Genomic DNA, 18,875 nt, shown 5'->3' with positions numbered 1-18,875 from the left:
CACTTATAATATTAATAGTAGCAATAATTTTATAATTTGTACTCCACCCATCTGCCTGGGTTGCCCCAGCCACTCTGGGTGGTTTCCAGCATATACAGAAACATAATAAAACATCAGACCCCACTGCTGTTTCCTGCCCCTTCATCATCTGCCTAATGGTAGGGCTGGTTCTGGGCATGTTTGCACACCCACTCCTCCGTTCAAAATTAAAAGCTCCCAAGTCTGCTTCACATTTTAAAATGCTAAGGCTGCATAATGGTCATATGACATTTTCCCTTTGAACAACAGATCTTTCCAGAGGTCCATGAACATTCAAAACTCAGTTGTGAGTTCCCTCTCCCCCTCTCCCTGTCACATTTTGTTAACCCTATTATGTTGCCCCTTAAACATTCCTAGTAATGGCTGCTTCATATTTTTGAACTGAATGAGCAGATACTTGAATCAATGGGAGTGCAGGCAGCTGTGGGCAGCAAGCAAGCTGCTGGAAGGAGGTTTCATACACTTCCATCTTAAGGAGGGTTTTGATTACTGCCTAGAAGAACACTCTGAATTTACATTATGATAATGCCAAAGGAAGGACATCGAATGATCCACCTCTCCTTAAGAAAGCTACTTTCCTATCCAATTCTAGCAGCAAAAACTACCTAACCTCAGAGAGGAACGCCACAATAAGACTTCACCGTGAAATTTCATACAGTGCTCTTTATTCAGATGGATATTAACTTCAGATACAGGCGTCAAATACAAGATCTGTAAAGCAGAAAGGTCAGCAAGAAAAGGAATCATCATTAACATTTCAGTAGGTGATGCAGTACACACCTTTTGACACTATTGGTCCAGGTGGGATTCTCTGAGATAGGCATGGCCAAACTTGGCCCTCCAGCTGTTTTGGGACTACAACTCCCATCATCCCTAGCTAACAGGACCAGTGGTCAGGGATGATGGGAACTGTAGTCCCAAAACAGCTGGAGGGCCAAGTTTGGCCATGCCTGCATGAGACCAAAGTGCATAATGACAAAACAAAATAAAACTACTAGTCTTGGGCCAAACCAGACACGGGGGCGGGGGAGGTTATATGTGTCTGCCCCATTTACATATAAAATGTGGGATGGGGGCTGACAAGAGTCTACCATGAGGCAGAGTGAGGAGTCTGTGCTGATTTGGGGTGTCATTAAATGGGAGTAGATATTTATCATCTCATATTTTTACTGCTGGGGGTGAGGAGAGACATTTGTGGATTTTTTTTTTGCCACATATACCAAAATAGTATGGATGGCTTTAGGTACAACATGATGGGATGAGGCATGAAGAGCCTTTCATATTCTGTCTTGGATCAGTCTTGCTTACTTCACCTAGATGGACCAGTCCTGCTTACCTTCCTACTAAAAGGAGTGCATAGAACTCTCCTCCTCCTATATGTTACAATACAACATGTTACAATACAATACCTCGCGTTGAAGTAGCTTCGGGATAAGTATTTTCGGGTTGTGCGCTGTGGTGACCTGGAAGTAACGGAGTGCGTTACTTCCGGGTTTCGCTGCTCGCGCATGCGCAGACAGTCAAAATGATGTCACACGCATGCGCAGAAGCGGCGAATCGTGACGCGTGCAGACGCGCGAACGCAACTTGCGTTCGCTTCTGGATGCGAACGGGGCTCCGGAACGGATCCTGTTCGCATCCAGAGGTACCACTGTAACTCGGTCTGCCAGTCACTTTTCCACGTTCCTGCTTCTCATATTGGGGGAAATAAGGCATGGGGTGGGGAGGTTTTGGGGATCAGTGTGCTTTTTTTATGCACCCCTGCCTGCGGGACAGATTCTACCCCGGCTTTCAGGATAGCCAAGAAGAGTACTTCCTTATACTGCACATAGTTAAATTGTGGAATCTGCTACCATAAGAAGCATCATTATTATTATTTATGAAATTTGTATACCCGCCCTTCATCCGTAGATCTCAGGGCGGTTCACAACATAAAATTGCAATATAAAAGACACAAAAAACAAGAACAGAAACAAACCAAAATCCCACCATGATTCAAAGGCAAAGGTAGGGATGGCCACAAAATTGAATGGCTTTGAAAGAGGATTAGAGAAATTCACAGAGGCTGAGACTATTATGGGTTATAAGCCATGGGTTACTAGTTCCTTCCCTGCCAGACTGTAGGGTGCAGTTAAATTTTTCGTAGGGGAACAGTTAGGGCTAGAGCCGCCAGCTTGCAAGGAGGATGGGGGGACAGGACGGTGCACACTTGACATCACGATTTCCCGACATCGCTTGTGTGAGCACCACGCCTTCCTCCCTAAGCTGGGCAGAAGCTTCCCGGGCTTTGCGAATGAGGCACCAAGCCTCTGAAAGGATGCAGAGCCCTCCTGCCTCCTTCCCAAAGCCAGGCGGGCTTCAGGAAGGTGGTGGGAGGACTCTTGGACCCTGTTGAGAGCATCGTGCCTCCCTCCCCAAGCTGGGCAGAAACTTCCCAGGCTTTGGGAGGGAAGCGCCAGGGGGACATTTAGGGGACTGTATGCCACTATTGCCAGGGGACTGTATGCCACTGAATACCAGTTGGTGGAAATTGCAGGTGGGAAAGAGTGGCGTTGCACCCAGGTCCTGCTTGTGGACTTCCTATAGGCATCTGTTTGGCCACTGAGGTCACACCCACACCAAACATTAGAGGAACGTCTAAAGCACAAGTCTCCCCTGAAATAATACTGGGAACTGTAGTTTTGTTGTTGTTGTTTAGTCATTTAGTCATGTCCGACTCTTCGTGACCCCATGGACCAGAGCACACCAGGCACCCCTGTCCTCCATCGCCTCCCGCAGCGTGGTCAAACTCGTGCTGGTAGCCTCGAGAACACCGTCCAACCATCTCGTCCTCTGTCGTCCCCTTCTCTTTGTGCCCTCAATCTTTCCCAACATCAGGGTCTTTTCCAGGGAGTCTTATCTTCTCATGAGGTGGCCAAAGTATTGGAGCCTCAGCTTCAGGATCTGTCCTTCCAGTGAGCACTCAGGGCTGATTTATTTAAGAATCGATAGGTTTGATCTTCTTGCAGTCCACGGGACTCTCAAGAGTCTCCTCCAGCACCATAATTCAAAAGCATCAATTCTTCTATATGATCCCCTTCATGGATCACTGCCCTGCCATGGCAAAGGGGCTTGAATAACTCAGAGAAGCTATGAGCTATGCTGTGCAGGGCCACCCAAGATGGACAGGTCATAGTGGAGAGTTTTGACCAAACATGATCCACCTGAAGCAGGAACCGGCAAGCCACTCCAGTATCCCTGCCAAGAAAACTCCATGGACAAAGACAACAGGGAACTGTAGTTTACCCCTCACAAAGCTATGATTCCCAGCACCTTGAACAAATGACAGTTCTCAGGATTCTTTGGAGGACGCCATGTTCATTAAATGTATGGTGTGGATGTGACTTTTGAGAATAGGATGTTGGCCTAATTCAGGAGGGCTCTTCTTAAGGCATGTTATGCTCTTCTATACAAACAGGGTGGATGTGTGAAAAGACATCGCCGCCATGTCTACTGTCATCCTTAGTAGCAAAAAATGCTCTGCAGCCCATTTTCACCCCCACTGCTCAGGAATATTTAGCCCTCTTGTTTTCATTCTTGTCCTTGGTAGCTTTTTAAAAATCTATTAACGCTTAATTTTCACCGTACAACCTGAAAGAAAACGTACCTTGGGAAATAGCGGGAACATCTGAACAGGTCTGCGCAGTACCTGCGTACTTTTTCTGGTTCTGGAACAACCGGGACAGGGCGCTGTGCTTCTGATGGGAAAGAGCTGAAAGCTGAGACAAAGAGGAAAGGGCAGATCAAGACCTGACATGGGAATGACCCAGTTCTCCTCCCTGTCAAATACAACAGCTGCTTTGGGCAAGGCTGGGTTAACAAAGAAGCATTCTATGCCTTAGCATACCATGGAATAGAGAAAGAAGAGATGCTGTAATGCTAAACAGTGTATGTCGTACACATGAGCGAGTGAGAGGGATTGTTTTGTTTGTGCATCTGTGAAAGCTTTTCATGACAAAGGTGGGAATGAAAAGCGGTGAAATTAATTTTGCAATGAATGAAGAGACACAAGAGAGCTGGTGGGTTGTAGTGATTAGAGGGTTAGAGGCTAGGAGCCGGGAGAAGCTTCCAGATTGTCACTGTTTTGTGGGTGGGATACAATTACCATATTTTTTGTTCTATAAGACTCACTTTTTCCCTCCCTAAGGGGAGATGTGTGTGCGTCTTATGGAGCGAATGCAGGCTGCACAGCTATAACAGAAGCCAGAACAGCAAGAGAGATTGCTGCTTTCACTGCACAGCAATCCATCTTGCTATTCTTGCTTCTGAGATTCAGTATATTTTTTGTTGTTGTTTTCCTCCTCCAAAAACTAGGTGCGTCTTGTGGTCAGGTGCGTCTTATAGAGCGAAAAATACGGTATATACCGGTCATTTCTGGTTGCACAATTGAAGTGTATTTTGCACTCTTGCACCCACCCCCACAACGCCAAACTTTGTTCAGGAAAGGGAAGTGATAGGAAAATGTGTGCTAGAAAGTGTAGGATACCAAATTGCTTGATGTGGTGCACAACTTTTGTGCAAACAAATCAGAATGAATACTCAGTAAACAGCAGACATTGCATAACCTCTGTACGCATTCTGTGAAAACAAATCAGGACGAATGCTCGCTAGACAAGCCTCCTGGAAGAGTCGCAGTGTTCAAATCTCCACTCAGCCATGAAGTCCCCTTGGTAGCTTTGGACTAATCACTATTTCTCAATCTAACCTGTCTCAAAGGGTTGTTTGCAGGATAAAACCTGGGAGAATGTATGTATGCCTCCCTGATCTAAATATACTAAACAAGTCCCGCAAACTCTCTGATATGAAAGAGAGTGTATGACCTTGACCAGGAGGCAGGGGTGGGGAAGATATTCAGTTCAGTTTGCATTTATAGGCAGGTTTGCATCTTTAAAGGAAAACCTACCTAATTTGCATGTTCCAAAACACTATGCAAACCTAAACAGAGCTTGTCATTGGAAATCTGCACGTCTCTGAATTTTGCATTGCACCCCTCTAGCCAGGTGTGCAAAAATGCATATTCCAAGGTGAAGTATGCACAAAATGCACATTTTAGTGGAAATTACGAATCTACATTCTACTGGAGACAATGCGCTTTGCAGAAAAGTGAATATTAGGAGAAATTCATACTAAATTGCTGATGGATTTTCATAAGAAAATGTTCTTTTAAAAGAAAATTTTCAAAGCAATGTGGAAATAGGGAGAACTGAATTTAAGATTGGGAAAAAGGGCAGATTCGCTAGTCCCTACAAGGAAATAGGTGTGTGCGATCTATCTATCTATCTATCTATCTATCTATCTATCTATCTATTTTTCTATTCATGAATGACAAAGAGTGCTGTGCTTAACAGCAAGAAAGATGTACAGAAATGGTACAGATACAGTTTCCTCTACAGGTATGCATATTTTATTTCTGTTATTAGTGCAGACAGCAATAAGCAGCTGAATCCAGTAGCAATACAAGAAAATGCAGACATCTTACTATTGGATGATATTATGATATTTACCTTGCCTCAGGAAGTCCACTTCTGACTTTTGTAGAGGACTGGAATCTAAGTGCTCCAAGATAGAATCTAGAGATACGCCATACTCAGTGTAAATAAAAAGGGCTATTTACTTTACTTTCAGTTATATTCTCTGTAGACGAAGGGTGGCATTTGCCACCAACTCCTTCAATAACACAGATTACTATCTGCAGATAGAACCCGAACTATATTGCTTTCATTTCTTTTTAAAATATCTGCCACACAGGTCAGTTGATCCCTTAAGGTGGCTCTCTCAAAAAATAACATTAAAATCAACAGCAGAAATATAAACAAAACGAAACAGAAGAGTATATAAACATGCACATACACAAAAATCAATCTGGTTAAGAAAAGAACAGACTGATAAAAGCCATCCCTAGGTTAAACACCCACTCACAACACCCCAGGACAGCTGCCATCACTGAATGCCTCGCAGAATATGAACATCTTTATAATCATTCAATGTAGAGACTAGACAGGCATATCTGTGGTGTATGGAGTTTCAGAATTTGGGTCTCACCTCTGAAAATCTGGGGCTTGGAACAGATTCCTAGGCATCACAGCAGTAAAAAGTAAGATTTCCTCATGGGAAAGTCTAGAGGAGAAGCTTTTAGAATTACCCTCAGGAAACCTTTCCTGCATAGATTTTTCTGTCAAAAAACATCTGTTTGTTTGCAGCGGTTTACACAGAACATCAGCCAGGCTGGTCTGGCTTGCTATTGGCCAACTGAAATGAGAGGACGTTCTGCATTCCTAGCACTTTCCCTACAAGTATACATTGCAGGGGAAGATTGGTGATGATGGTCAGGCTCCCTCCTCAGAGAAGCTTCTCTGCCCCTGATAAGCTTTCAATCAATTTCATGGCTTCTTGGAAACACCATTTGACAAGCCACTGACCTAAAGGGAGAAAAATGAACACCAGGGAGAGACAGACCACATGCCTGTCATGTTTTATTAAGTTGCTTATGAATGCAGGCCCAGATAACAGTGAAATTCTGCATGAGTTTACTTGGAAGTAAGCAAGGCACATTAAATTGAGTGGGACTTCCTAGGTAAATGTGCACAGAACTGTAAATCGAGCCTGCAATCCTATACACATTTTCCTGGGAGTAAATCCCCACTGAACTGAGTGGGGATTTACTTCTCAGTAGATAAGAATTCAAATAAGTTTCTCCTCCTAAGCAGAATAGTCTTACGAGCTGTGACAGAACTGGGATGGCAAATAAAGATGAAAGGATTCTGTTTATATACCTATAAACATGGTGGCCGCATTTCTTGTATACATTTGTGGGCTTTGAGTATAGTCTTGCGCCTGGTCCAGAAAGTTCCGTAGTTTCCCTGGATGTTCCTTAACCTAGAAAATGAACACTTTGATAAACACACCATAATGGCTGCATAGACAGGGTATATTTGCCAGTTAAGAATGGATCTTTTAGAAACAGAAGTGAAACTTGTAGAGTCATGGGGCCTGATTGGCCAATACTGCTCCCCCTCCAGGATCCAGCCTATCACATGGACTGCTGTCCCTGCCTCTAGCATCCCTGGCCATCCACATGGGAATGGCACATTCAAGTACACCCTGTGCAAGTAAAATCCAATGCATGGAGGCCAAAATTATGGAGTCAACTTCCTTGAGGGGGTGGATCCAGTAATGGCTATGTGATCGTTGGACTACATGCATCAGGTTTTCTTGTTTTGGGGGTATTTTAATGCAGAGTTCCCCAAACTCGGGTCCCTAGCTGTCATTGGACTACAACTCCCATCATCCCTAGCTAGCAGGACCAGTGGTCAGGGATGATGGGAGTTGTAGTCCAAAAACAGCCGGAGACCCAAGTTTGGGAAACTGTTCTAATGCAACATTTCCGCAGGATTGGCCAGGGATTATCAAAATACATATGGTAAGGTCATATACATTCCTTCAATGTGGCTGAAGGAAGCCTGTTTCTCTGCCACACACACTTTCGCTGGTTCATTTGAAATCAACAGATATGAAGTCTACGGATAATATTGAAAAGATCCCAGTGTGCACAAAGGGCCTCACAAGGTGCTTGCAAATCATGCTCCAAGAGTCCTGGTTGTCATTTGCAGTCCATCCCAAGAAGACTTTGCACTCTTTTAAGCTGTCTCTACGACTCTGTAAAACAAGAGAGACAAGAAGCCTTCCCCAGAATTAGTGAAAAAAAGAGATTATTTGGAAAAATAATAAATTATAGAAGGGCCAAGTGCAATTGCCTCAATCATCTAAAGAAATTTGTGTGCAATCTGCTTCCTGTTAAGCCCTTTTGTGTAGTTTGCTGGATCTTTTAAGAATTGTTATTAGGAACAGAACTTTTATTTAGAGAAGGAAGTTTCTAGCTCTCTTGAGTGCAGAGCTAAATGGAATAATGACGAAAGCCACCAAAACCCAATGTATAAAGAAACCGTAAGATATCATTATCGCTTTCGAAGCTCATGATTTCTTCTAAACCAGTATATCTCAAACTTGGGTCTCCTGCTGTTTTCGGACTACAATTCCCACCATCCCTGACCACTGGTCCTGCTAGCTAGGGATGATGGGAGTTCTAGTCCAAAAGCAGCTGGAAACTCAAGTTTGGAAAACCCATCAACAAGCCCAAGTTTCCACCCATCCCCAGTTTGGTTCTAACAATTCCGGAACGTTCTGCTCCTTATTCATTAATGAATTCATATCTGTTGATTTCAAACTGTTGTTCTTGAAAAATCAGCATCCAATTAATTTAAGCGCAGTATACTGAAAAAGAAGAACGAGGTGTATATCAGCTGCTATTCTGTCTGTGCTTCCAGTTTGGTCCTTGGAGGTCTACCAGTTAATAATTTCCTCATAGAAATTCTTCACACCACCTATTTCCCAAGCTTTTAGGAATTGCTTCCTCGGGGACTGAGCTATGTCTTCAAAGCACGGTTCACTCAGTAGAGGCTGGGTCATTAGTGTGAATAGACCACTGTAACACCAACCCCAATCTGCTTTCAGTCGCCACCTGCCTACCTTCTTTCTTAAAACCAGTTGGCTTGGGGTTAGCTTGGGCTCCAACTATAGTTGGTCTCCCTGCCTTCTACCCCACTAGTTGAAATGGGCACCAGCCACCACTGCTTACACTTGTAATATCATGAGTCCTGGAAGGTTGGTCAACTTTATCGTTATTGCATTATATTCCAGACAGGGAGTAGGGGCTGAAATTAGGAGACTGTAGTTTGCTTAAGCGGCCCAAGAATGTCATGGCTAAGGTGAGATTTGAACTCAGGACTGGCAACCCCACATTCTAGGAGCCACTGTACTTCTCCAGCCCTCAACTGGCCTGTTCTCAAATATCACCTTTATCCCTAGCAGTATTCTGTCACTGCAACAAAATATGCAGGTGCTGCCTTGTCTTCTGATCCAAAGTAATTATATTTTTAGCACTGCATTTATTCGGACTTTGTTATTTTATTGGTCAGCCTCAAAAACTGAACTGTCGGTAATTGTATTTTAAAGTCGCACACTATTCTGGATACTTCAATTATAAAAGCGGTGAGCAAGTGCAATAAATCATTAGAACAAATCCATGCAAAGATAAATAGGTGCAAAGCAGAGGATTGCTCTTCTGCTGTTCAAGCAACTTTCTGCTTTTGGAAACATGAGCAATGCATCTTGCCAGTAGAGGCCCTTCTAGCCTTGGACTATAGAGCTGCACTTTTTGGCTGTGGCCATTGTCACAGGTGTAAGGGTGCCCTGAGAAGCCCCCATTGGCCTCACCAGAACTGGTGCCACCATGTGGCATCTTTGGGCAGCTTCTAGGGTTCCGGCACTTTAGCCAGGCGGACTGCTGATGCTTCCTAGGCCTGTGAGCTTCCATTTTAATTTCCCACAATGCCCTCAGCCTAGAAATTTAACTGGTTGTTTCCAGCTGCCCAGCACTTATTGAAAGGTCTGTTATGGGTGCCTCTTGCTGTTGCCAGCACTGCCAGGTAAATACACAACATCCCATCGGTGTAGGAAGAGGCCAACCAGAGAGAACTTGGTTGACGTCTCCCTCAGGCATAGCTGTCAAGTTACAGATTTGAAAATAAGGGACCAGCAGCCTCGAAAATAGGGGATCAGCAGCCAAAATAAGGGATTTTCAGGGCACAGGTATGTTCAACTTCTGAGCCCTTCCGAGCCAAAGGCAGAAAGCCCAGCCAGCAGCCAAACGAAGCCTCAAGAGGTGGTTCCCACAGCGCAGCAACCCGGATGCAGCAAGGGAAACCACCGTCACCTTTCCGCTGGGAAGCGCTGAGCAAAGGCAAGTCCCCAGGCAACGCGGCCGATTTGATCGGCACAAGGCATGCAAGCTCCACCCCCCAGTCGTTCTTAGACTCCTTACTGGGTGAGCAACGCAGCCAAGCAACACAGTTGGAGCCTCCCTGGCCGGCAGGGAGGGAGGGAGAGGAGCTGCTTCCTTTGAAACCCGGGAAATTTAAGGGATATCATCAATAAGGGACAGCAGCGGGACACGGGGCTGGGATAAGGGACTTTCCCGCCAAATAAGGGACGGTTGACAGCTATGCCCTTAGGGCGTCCTTATCAAGGCTTTGCAAAAAGGCACAATATCATTTACCTTAGCCGCAGTCAGATGTGGATCTTGGAGGTTCAGTAGCAACGTGACAATACTGTTGAGAACCTGGTCCTGCAAAGCGGCTTTTTCTTTCACGTCCAGGTTCTTAATCATGTCTTGAAACAGCCTGTTTGCCGCACAGGTTATTTTGGGTCTCCCCTGGGAATGAAAGAGAAAGGAAAAAGTTTGACTTGATAACCTTCCTGAGAGACTTTGAGGCTATGTAGATAGATACTCCTGTTTACACAGCATCCAGGGCACTCTCACCACTGGTTTGGGAAGAGGTGTTTGCACAATGTTAGCCACAATCCCTATTATCTATCCTGTATCTATCCTGTTACAGGACGTGGGTGGCACTGTGGGTTAAACCACAGAGCCTAGGACTTGCCGATCAGAAGGTCGGCAGTTCGAATCCCTGTGACGGGGTGAGCTCCCGTTGCTCAGTCCCTGCTCCTGCCAACCTAGCAGTTCGAAAGCAACTGCAAGTAGATAAATAGGTACCGCTCCAGCAGGAAGGTAAATGGCGTTTCCGTGTGCTGCTCTGGTTCGCCAGAAGCGGCTTAGTCCTGCTGGCCACATGACCCTGAAGCTGTACGCCGGCTCCCTCGGCCAATAAAGCGAGATGAGCGCCGCAACCCCAGAGTCGGTCACGACTGGACCTAATGGTCAGGGGTCCCTTTACCTTTACCTGTCTATTTTGTTGTTTCTTGTGAAATATTGCCTTTTGATGCATTTCCCTCAAACCAGCTTCAATCCGAGCTGTGAGAAAGAACAACCTGGCTTACATTTTAATCCTTAGATACCATGGGTTGACTCCGTGCCTGGAGTACGAACTGAAGGTAATTTTCTAAGATCTGTGCACCCCCCCCAATAAATGCATCATGACCCAAATATGCTTAAGACTGCAATCCTAAGCATAATTGTTCTCTGCCGGCTCCAGGGTTTTTTTGTTTTTTTGGAGGGGGCACTTGGGCAAGACATCCTCAATGGCTGCAGCCACTGCCACTTGAAAAGAGCATACAGGAGACATATCCAGGGCTTTTTTCCCAGCCTGAACTTGTCGAAACTCAGTTCTGGCACTTCTCAGGTGGGCACCATTGCCATTATAGGAGAACAAGGGAGGCGTTCATGGTGAGTTCTGGCTCCTCTTTTTCTCCCCTTACACCTGGAAAAGCCCGCCTCACATAGATGAACAATTCTTCTGAAACTTACGTCGGCCAAGAAAGGCTGAAGCTGTTTGACGATCTTCACAAATATGTTCATGTTTATATTGTTTTTGTGGAGTGTTACGATCTTGTTTGTGACCTCCATAGCTGTCAAAATCACCTTCTCATCAGTGTCGTTAAAACTTGGAAGTATACCCAGGAGCAGGTTGGAGAGCTCTTTCTTCTGAAAGGACACCAAAATCCTTTTACTGTTAGACTACAGTAGCAATTTCACATTATGTGACTGGGATCCTTAGTTTAGTCTTGCTGTTGTCCCCTGACCAGAGCTGTGCACACGTGGTACTCCCACCAGTGGAAAGGAGTGGGGGAACACTTCCCATACTCTTCCTCCCTGGAGAACTTTGTGCCCTCCCAAAAATCTGCTCTGGCGGGTTGGGGGAACCTACCAGAACAATATGAGAGGTGATTTAAGCGGGAAGGAGGGAATCAGGAGAAATAGCCTCCCCTCCATTTCACTAGTGGGATCCTCCACTGGATCTGTCTCATCCGTGAAGGAAAGGAACCCAAATGTTCAGAGTTGCACAAAACTGTATCTGAGCCTGGTCAGCAATATCACTAGCTGCAGATAAGCTTCACTCCATTCCTAAGATGAAAGGTGTGAGGCTTAAGCCTTACCTGGGTGCCATACCTACTAGCCTAGAAACTGTTTCCCCAATGCAGGGCGTTCATACATAAAACCTGAACACATACTCTGGTGCTTTAGAAGCAGAGGAGTAGCAGGGAAACTTAACAGAGCAGGGGGTGATAACATCCTCTGCCAGAGAGCTTGAGCTCAGGGTGAGCTGAAGCTCTCTGGGTGAGGCCCTGTGATGTAGGCTAGACCCTGTGAGGTAAGCTAGGCTCAGACGATGGTTGGCCCAAGTTCACACACTGAACGCCATGACTAGCCCCTCCACTACAGCATTTACCACCAGGAATCTCCACTGTGACAAATTATTTGACCATTTCCAGACTCAGGAAACAGATGTCCATTTATGTACCACAACTGTTTCATTCATTGATGCTATTGAAACATATCATGGATGCAGACATAAGCCCAGTTAAGAAGTAATAATCTCAGTCCAGCAAACCAGATTTATTGGACTGAGAACAAGTACCGTGTTCACAACCCCCTCTCCTCCCATTTCTCATTTACTGTAATGCAAAGCATTGTTTTGGTGGTCGCATACTGCCACATAACCAGGAAATGTATCGCCCCGTGACACAGATTTGCATAAAATGTACATGTGCTAATTTATAACTATAGATGCACATTTAGAAATTATTACTATACACTTCCACCATTGTAAGTCTGTGCCCAGTGACCAGGGTATCTGTTGGTCTGCTTTCCTAGGTTAACTTCAAGGCCCCTATTTTCCCTTCATATTGTTATGAATTGGGAGTGGGGGAAAGACTCTCCATTACCCTAAGTGGGGCACATAGATGGGACACATTTGTTGAATACTGCCCAATAGTTCTTGCCCCTGAGCACTCACTCAGTTGAAAATATAATCTATTTATCCCGCTTCTATCATAGTCTCGCCATGTTCACATCTAGCTGTGATTATTAAGTGGTGAGAAAAGGTACTCTGCACATGTCCTTATTATTCACATATTCCCATGCCTGGGCCCTGGCATCTGACACAGGTTCTGGAGCTCTGCCCCCAGATCAGTTCCTTAAAGATACTCCCCCCCAACTTCTTGTTTCAGTAGAGCATGTTTTGCTTCAGTACAGAGCACCAGTTCAACACCTCCACCTCATCCTTAGCTAGAGTTTCCTTTAAGCAACCACAACAACAAAAATGAAATCACTCACGTTTTGCAGGTGACGCGCCACATTGCCCATTCCATGGAGACTGAGCCAGCGGTAGGTTGGGCATGAATCAGCCTGCCAGTTCTTCAACAGGCCCAGGATGTAATGTTTTTGTAGCACCGTGTAGGTGGATTCAGACGAGAGAAGCTGAACAATACAAACCAGTAAATATGTGGCAGGAAATTCAGAGAACTTTCCCTATACGTTGCCAGCTATCGAAAGGTAATGATAGAATACTGGAGTCACTCTCAGCTGTTGCTGGTGTTTCAGTTAATGGATAAGGGTTTCCCCTCGGCCGCAGAAAGAAATAGACATACAACAATTCCTCGAGAAAAATGGGCTGAAACAGATTTCGCAGGAAAGTAAGACAATTTTGAACCAGGAGATATCAGCACAGGAAATAGAAGATGCCATTCAAAACATGACGTTGGGCAAATCACCTGGACCGGATGGACTGACTTCCAAATATTACAAAGTTTTGAAGGAAGGGCTCATACAACCTTTGAAGGAAGTCTGCAACGAGATCATTGAGGGGAGGAAGGCACCTGATACGTGGAGGGAGGCCTACATTACACTTATACCAAAGACAGAGACTGAAAAGACCCAACTTAAGAACTACCGACCCATCTCGTTATTAAATGTGGATTACAAAATCTTTGCTGATATTTCAGCAAAGAGACTGAAAAGAGTCTTGATGGAGGAGATTCATGGGGACCAAGCGGGCTTTCTCCCGAAAAGGCATTTGTCGGACAATGTAAGGAACATAATTGACATTTTGGAGAAGTTGGAAGTGAATATAAACACTAAGGCTGTTTTGATATTTGTGGACGCCGAGAAAGCCTTTGACAATATATCTTGGAGTTTCATGTTGAAGAACCTCCGGGGGATGGGGGTAGGCCAAGGGTTTGAAAATGGTATAGGTGCAATATATTCTGAACAGAAAGCAAAATTAATTGTAAATAATGTGGTAACAGAAGAGTTCAAGATTGAAAAAGGGACACGTCAGGGGTGCCCTATCTCCCCATTACTTTTTATATCGGTCCTGGAGGTTTTGCTTAATATGATTAGGAAGGACCAGTTGGTCAAAGGGGTTCAGGTCGGAGCTAAACAATACAAATTGAGAGCATTTGCAGATGACCTAGTACTTACTTTACAAGAGCCAGAAGCTAGTACGAAAAGAGTTTTGGAAATAATTCAAGAGTTTGGTCAAATGGCAGGATTCAAATTGAATAAGTTAAAGACTAAGGTATTGGAGAAAAATTTAACACAGATTGAAAAAGAAAGGTTTCAGAATGAGACGGGGTTGACTGTGGTTAAAAAAGTGAAATACCTGGGTGTAAACATGACAGCTAAGAATGTGAACTTATTTAAAGACAATTATGAAAAAACTTGGACAGAAGTGAAAAAAGATTTGGAGATTTGGTCTAACTTGAAGCTTTCCTTGTTAGGTCGAATTGCAGTTATAAAAATGAATGTATTGCCAAGAATGTTGTTTTTGTTCCAAGCATTACAAATAATGGATAAAATGGACTGTTTCAAGAAGTGGCAGAAAGATATATCTAAATTTGTCTGGCAGGGCAAGAAGCCCAGAATAAAATTTAAGATATTAACGGATTCAAAGGAAAGAGGGGGGTTTGCCCTGCCAGACTTTAAACTGTACTATGAAGCGGCAGCTTTCTGCTGGCTAAAAGATTGGCTGCTTCTTGAAAACACAGACATTTTGGATCTGGAAGGTTTTAACAATATTTTTGGGTGGCATGCATATCTGTGGTACGACAAGGTTAAAGCGCATAAAAGTTTTAAAAACCATATTGTCAGAAAAGCACTATTAAATGTCTGGGTCAGATATAAAGATTTGCTGGAAAATAAAACTCCAAGGTGGCTGTCGCCAATGGAAGCTAAGGCAGTTAAAAAGTTAAATATGGAGTCGAAGTGGCCAAGATACTGGGAAATTTTGGAAAAGGAAGGGGACAAACTGAGATTGCAGAGTTTTGAGAAACTAAAAGAGAAGGTGAGAGATTGGTTGCATTATCATCAAATAAACGAAGTGTTTAAATTGGACAGTAAAATTGGCTTCCAGGTGGAAAAATCAAAATTAGAGACTGAATTGTTAGAATCCAGTACTAAGAATTTGTCAAAAATGTACAATTTGCTGCTGAAATGGAATACACAAGATGAAATGGTTAAATCAACTATGATTAAATGGGCGCAGGACATTGGTCATAATATTTTGTTTGCTGACTGGGAAAAGTTGTGGACCACCGGGATGAAATTCACGGCATGTAATGCCTTAAGAGAAAATATTATGAAAATGATTTATAGGTGGTACATAACCCCAGTCAAGCTTGCAAAGATCTATCATTTGCCTGACAATAAATGTTGGAAATGTAAGGAAAAGGAAGGCACATTCTTTCACCTCTGGTGGACGTGCCCGAAGATTAAGGCATTCTGGGAAATGATTTATAATGAACTGAAAAAGGTATTTAAATATACCTTTGCTAAGAAACCAGAGGCCTTTCTCTTGGGCATTGTCGGCCAAGGGGTGTTAAAGACAGATATAACTTTTTTTATGTATGCTACAACAGCAGCTAGAATACTGATTGCAAAGTACTGGAAGACACAGGATCTACCCACACTGGAAGAATGGCAGATGAAGGTGATGGACTACATGGGCTTGGCAGAAATGACGAGCAGAATCCGAGACCAGGGAAGAGAAGCGGCGGAAGAAGAATGGAAAAAGTTTAAGGACTATCTAAAGAAATATTATAAAATTAATGACAGTTAGAATGATGTTGGACTAAAGTAAATGGTTACTATTAGCAATGGTTAAGACAAGGAGAATAAGGATGATTAGCTTAAATTTATAGTAAAATAAGGGAAGATTTGCTGAGTAATTGATTAGAATTTGGAATACAGAAATGGGAGGCATGAGGAAGTCGAGGAAGAAAGGTTTAAGAAATTAGGATATGAAATGGTACTTGTTTCTTGTTTTGTTTTTGTCTTATGTTTGTTTATGTATGTTTTGTTTGTATGGTTATAAAAATTGTTTAATAAAAATATTTAAAAAAAAAAAAGATAAGGGTTTCCCCTCAAGCCCAAAGACTGTTATTTTTTTATATGAAAAAAATATTGGTAAAGTGGTAGGATTTGGCTGGAATAGTATTGCTTTGCTTTTTGTGTTGCAGTCACGGTCTGTTTCAGACGTCTCTACCGTATTTTTTGCTCCATAAGACGCACTTTTTTCTTCCTAAAAAGTAAAGGGAAAGGTCTGTGCGTCTTATGGAATGAATGTGTGGTCCCTGGAGCCGAATTGCCCAGGGGCAAAAAGAAGATCATGCTTTTTTTTTTGAAAGAGAGAAGTGGGTGATGAAACAAAGCCATTGATCAGCAAGCGATCGGGAGCAAGATAAGGGACGCTAGAGATAAAAGAGGCTGCTTGGGAGGGGGGAGGTAAAGACAGCAAACTTGCAAAGGGGAAAACAGGAAGACTAAAGCAATAAGGAGAGAAATTAGAAGAAGAGGAGGAGCAAAAAACTGCTCCAGCTAGGGAAAAGACAGTAAGGCAAACAAGAGGGAAGGCAGTGTTGAAAGGAAACAGCTGATCGGTGGGATCAGAAGAGAGATAAGGGACACTAGCGGAGGCTGCCTGGGAGGGGGGAGGTAAAAGCCCATGGATCCTCAGGATTTTTGCATTGGGTCACCCCAAATTCACCATCAGATCACGTGTCTGTGGCCACAGCATGAACCACAAAAATCCACTGTTTTGTTCAGAGTATTTTTTTTTCTTGTTTTCCTCCTCTAAAAACTAGGTGCGTCTTATGGTCAGGTGCGCCTTATGGAGCGAAAAATACAGTGACTTTTCTGCTGGCTACAAATTTTGTTGGCAGGCTGTGTTATCTGCACTTCTTGAGTTGTTTTTTTCACCGCATACCTATACTTATGCAATGCACCTGAAATTATTTACATTATACGTGGCAGTGGGAGAGAGGGGGAGAAGAATGTGTACAGCAACCCTGCCATAAAGACAGGCTGGAACTGAGTGAATATACAAGGGCCCAACCTAACATTTGTTTTCCATTCCTAAGTGACTGGGGAAGGGCTTCTAGCTCAGTGACTAGAAAGCATCTGCTTTCCATGCAAAACACCCCAGATTCAATCCTGGCATCTCCAGACAAGGCTGTGAGAGATCTCCTCAAGCCACTGCCACTCAGTGTACGCCAGGGAGCCTTTTTTGTCCTGAGGGTCTCTCCAACCTCCCAAGGGCTGCATGCCAACAGTGGCCTTAGTCATATTCCTCACAACTAGGGAGACGTTTACTCTCAGGGTCGTGGGTTCAAACCCCATGTTGGGCAAAAGATTCCTGCGTTGCAGGGGATGGACTAGATGACCCTCGGTGGTCCCTTCCAACTCTACAATTCTGTTATTCTAAGTAGCTCGTAAGCATTTATGCAAATATAAACACATGCATATATGCAAATACATTCACATATACTCTCCACAGCTTTTTCTGCTTGGCCCGCCGAAAGCTTCCAAGCAACATTGACATAGGCTGTGTAATGGAGGGGTGAAAAAATGTAAGAGCTAGGAGGTTTGTCAGTAGATATAAAGTACTGTATCTGTTGGTACAGCAATGGAACGTTTCCTCTTAACCATTGCCTGTTCCTCATGGTGTCTGAAGGCAAAAAAAGAGGATGCAAAAACAAACACATTTACAGTTTTGTGTTCTGCTAGGACCACACTTAATGGCTATGTAATGTCATATTTCTCAAGATGCTACTCAAACAAGAAAATAGACATACTGCAGTGAAAAAGGCCATTGCCGTCAGCTTCTGCTGGTCATCCCCATGATGGAGAAGAGGAATCACCTTGGTAAATACCGCATAGTCAAGCCCATGATGATGTTTGACAAGGGCTCTGTAAGGATATAAACAATACTTTATTTTTGAATATGCAGAAGGCACACTGAAGAACACAATAATCAGCCTCAAATTCAGGTCCTCCACTACTTGCCTGGCCAGAAGGAGAACTCCTTCCAGGTAGTTCTCTGGTGAAGCCAAAAGGTCCCAGCTTCCTGTTAGACTCGTAAAACACGCCTGAGGAGCCTTCTGCCTTTTCACCAAAGCCTTTAAAGCATCCATGGCGCAGCTGAATTCAGGGAAAGAAAAAGCATTTGACATGGACAATTGCCTTACTTAGAGCCCTATGGCACACACACCCCTTCATGAGTTTTGTTAGATGGCATTATTAAATCCTTTATAAATGATTGTGGTTTGGTTTACTAGGAGCTTGCATCTTGAAGGTTATGAAATGCATTATTACTGTAATTTGAACCTGAAACAATAAGGAAGGAAGTGGTGTAGACAGCTCAGTTCATTAGAACAAGCCGAGTTTGGAAAGGAACACAGCATGCATGTTTATTATTATTAATTATTATTTATATGATGATGATGATGATGATGATGATGATGATGAAATTTCTTTTTGAATTTTTATTTTGATGAAAATATTTGCGTACATTTTGGGAAGGTATGGTCCAGGGCATCGTAATCCCATGAATGCTCATGGAATCTTGCTCAATGTTCCCTTTCTCTGATGAGGGCATGGAATAGTGAACTGGTCAGAGGCAGAGACAACGCGGGTTGAGCGGAAACAAAACTGGGCAAAGCAA

General features: G+C 43.7%; 1 protein-coding gene across 3 annotated transcripts in view; it reads right to left on the bottom strand.

Annotated features, from left to right (window-relative positions):
- Nucleotides 1-682: 682 nt before the first annotated feature.
- Nucleotides 683-18,875, bottom strand: part of LOC128411902 (maestro heat-like repeat-containing protein family member 6) — a 33,949-nt gene continuing 15,756 nt past the window's right edge. Inside the window, exons 7-16 of one of the 3 annotated variants that reach the window (XM_053384472.1) lie at nt 18,218-18,352; nt 18,007-18,121; nt 13,211-13,354; nt 11,402-11,578; nt 10,193-10,348; nt 7,642-7,734; nt 6,852-6,954; nt 5,583-5,648; nt 3,686-3,797; nt 683-750 (exon numbers count right to left, since the gene is read on the bottom strand). In XM_053384472.1, coding sequence (XP_053240447.1) covers nt 738-750; nt 3,686-3,797; nt 5,583-5,648; nt 6,852-6,954; nt 7,642-7,734; nt 10,193-10,348; nt 11,402-11,578; nt 13,211-13,354; nt 18,007-18,121; nt 18,218-18,352 — 1,114 coding nt within the window. In that variant the 3' untranslated portion in view covers nt 683-737. The remainder of the gene's footprint in view (nt 751-3,685; nt 3,798-5,582; nt 5,649-6,851; nt 6,955-7,641; nt 7,735-10,192; nt 10,349-11,401; nt 11,579-13,210; nt 13,355-18,006; nt 18,122-18,217; nt 18,353-18,875) is intronic. The other 2 variants (XM_053384473.1, XM_053384474.1) reach the window with 2 other exon arrangements.

This window comes from Podarcis raffonei, chromosome 4 (genome assembly GCF_027172205.1).
Source record: "Podarcis raffonei isolate rPodRaf1 chromosome 4, rPodRaf1.pri, whole genome shotgun sequence".
In the NCBI taxonomy this organism is placed as follows: Eukaryota; Metazoa; Chordata; class Lepidosauria; order Squamata; family Lacertidae; genus Podarcis; species Podarcis raffonei.
Note: the sequence above shows the minus strand (reverse complement) of the source record. Positions and strands in the feature narration are given on the sequence as shown.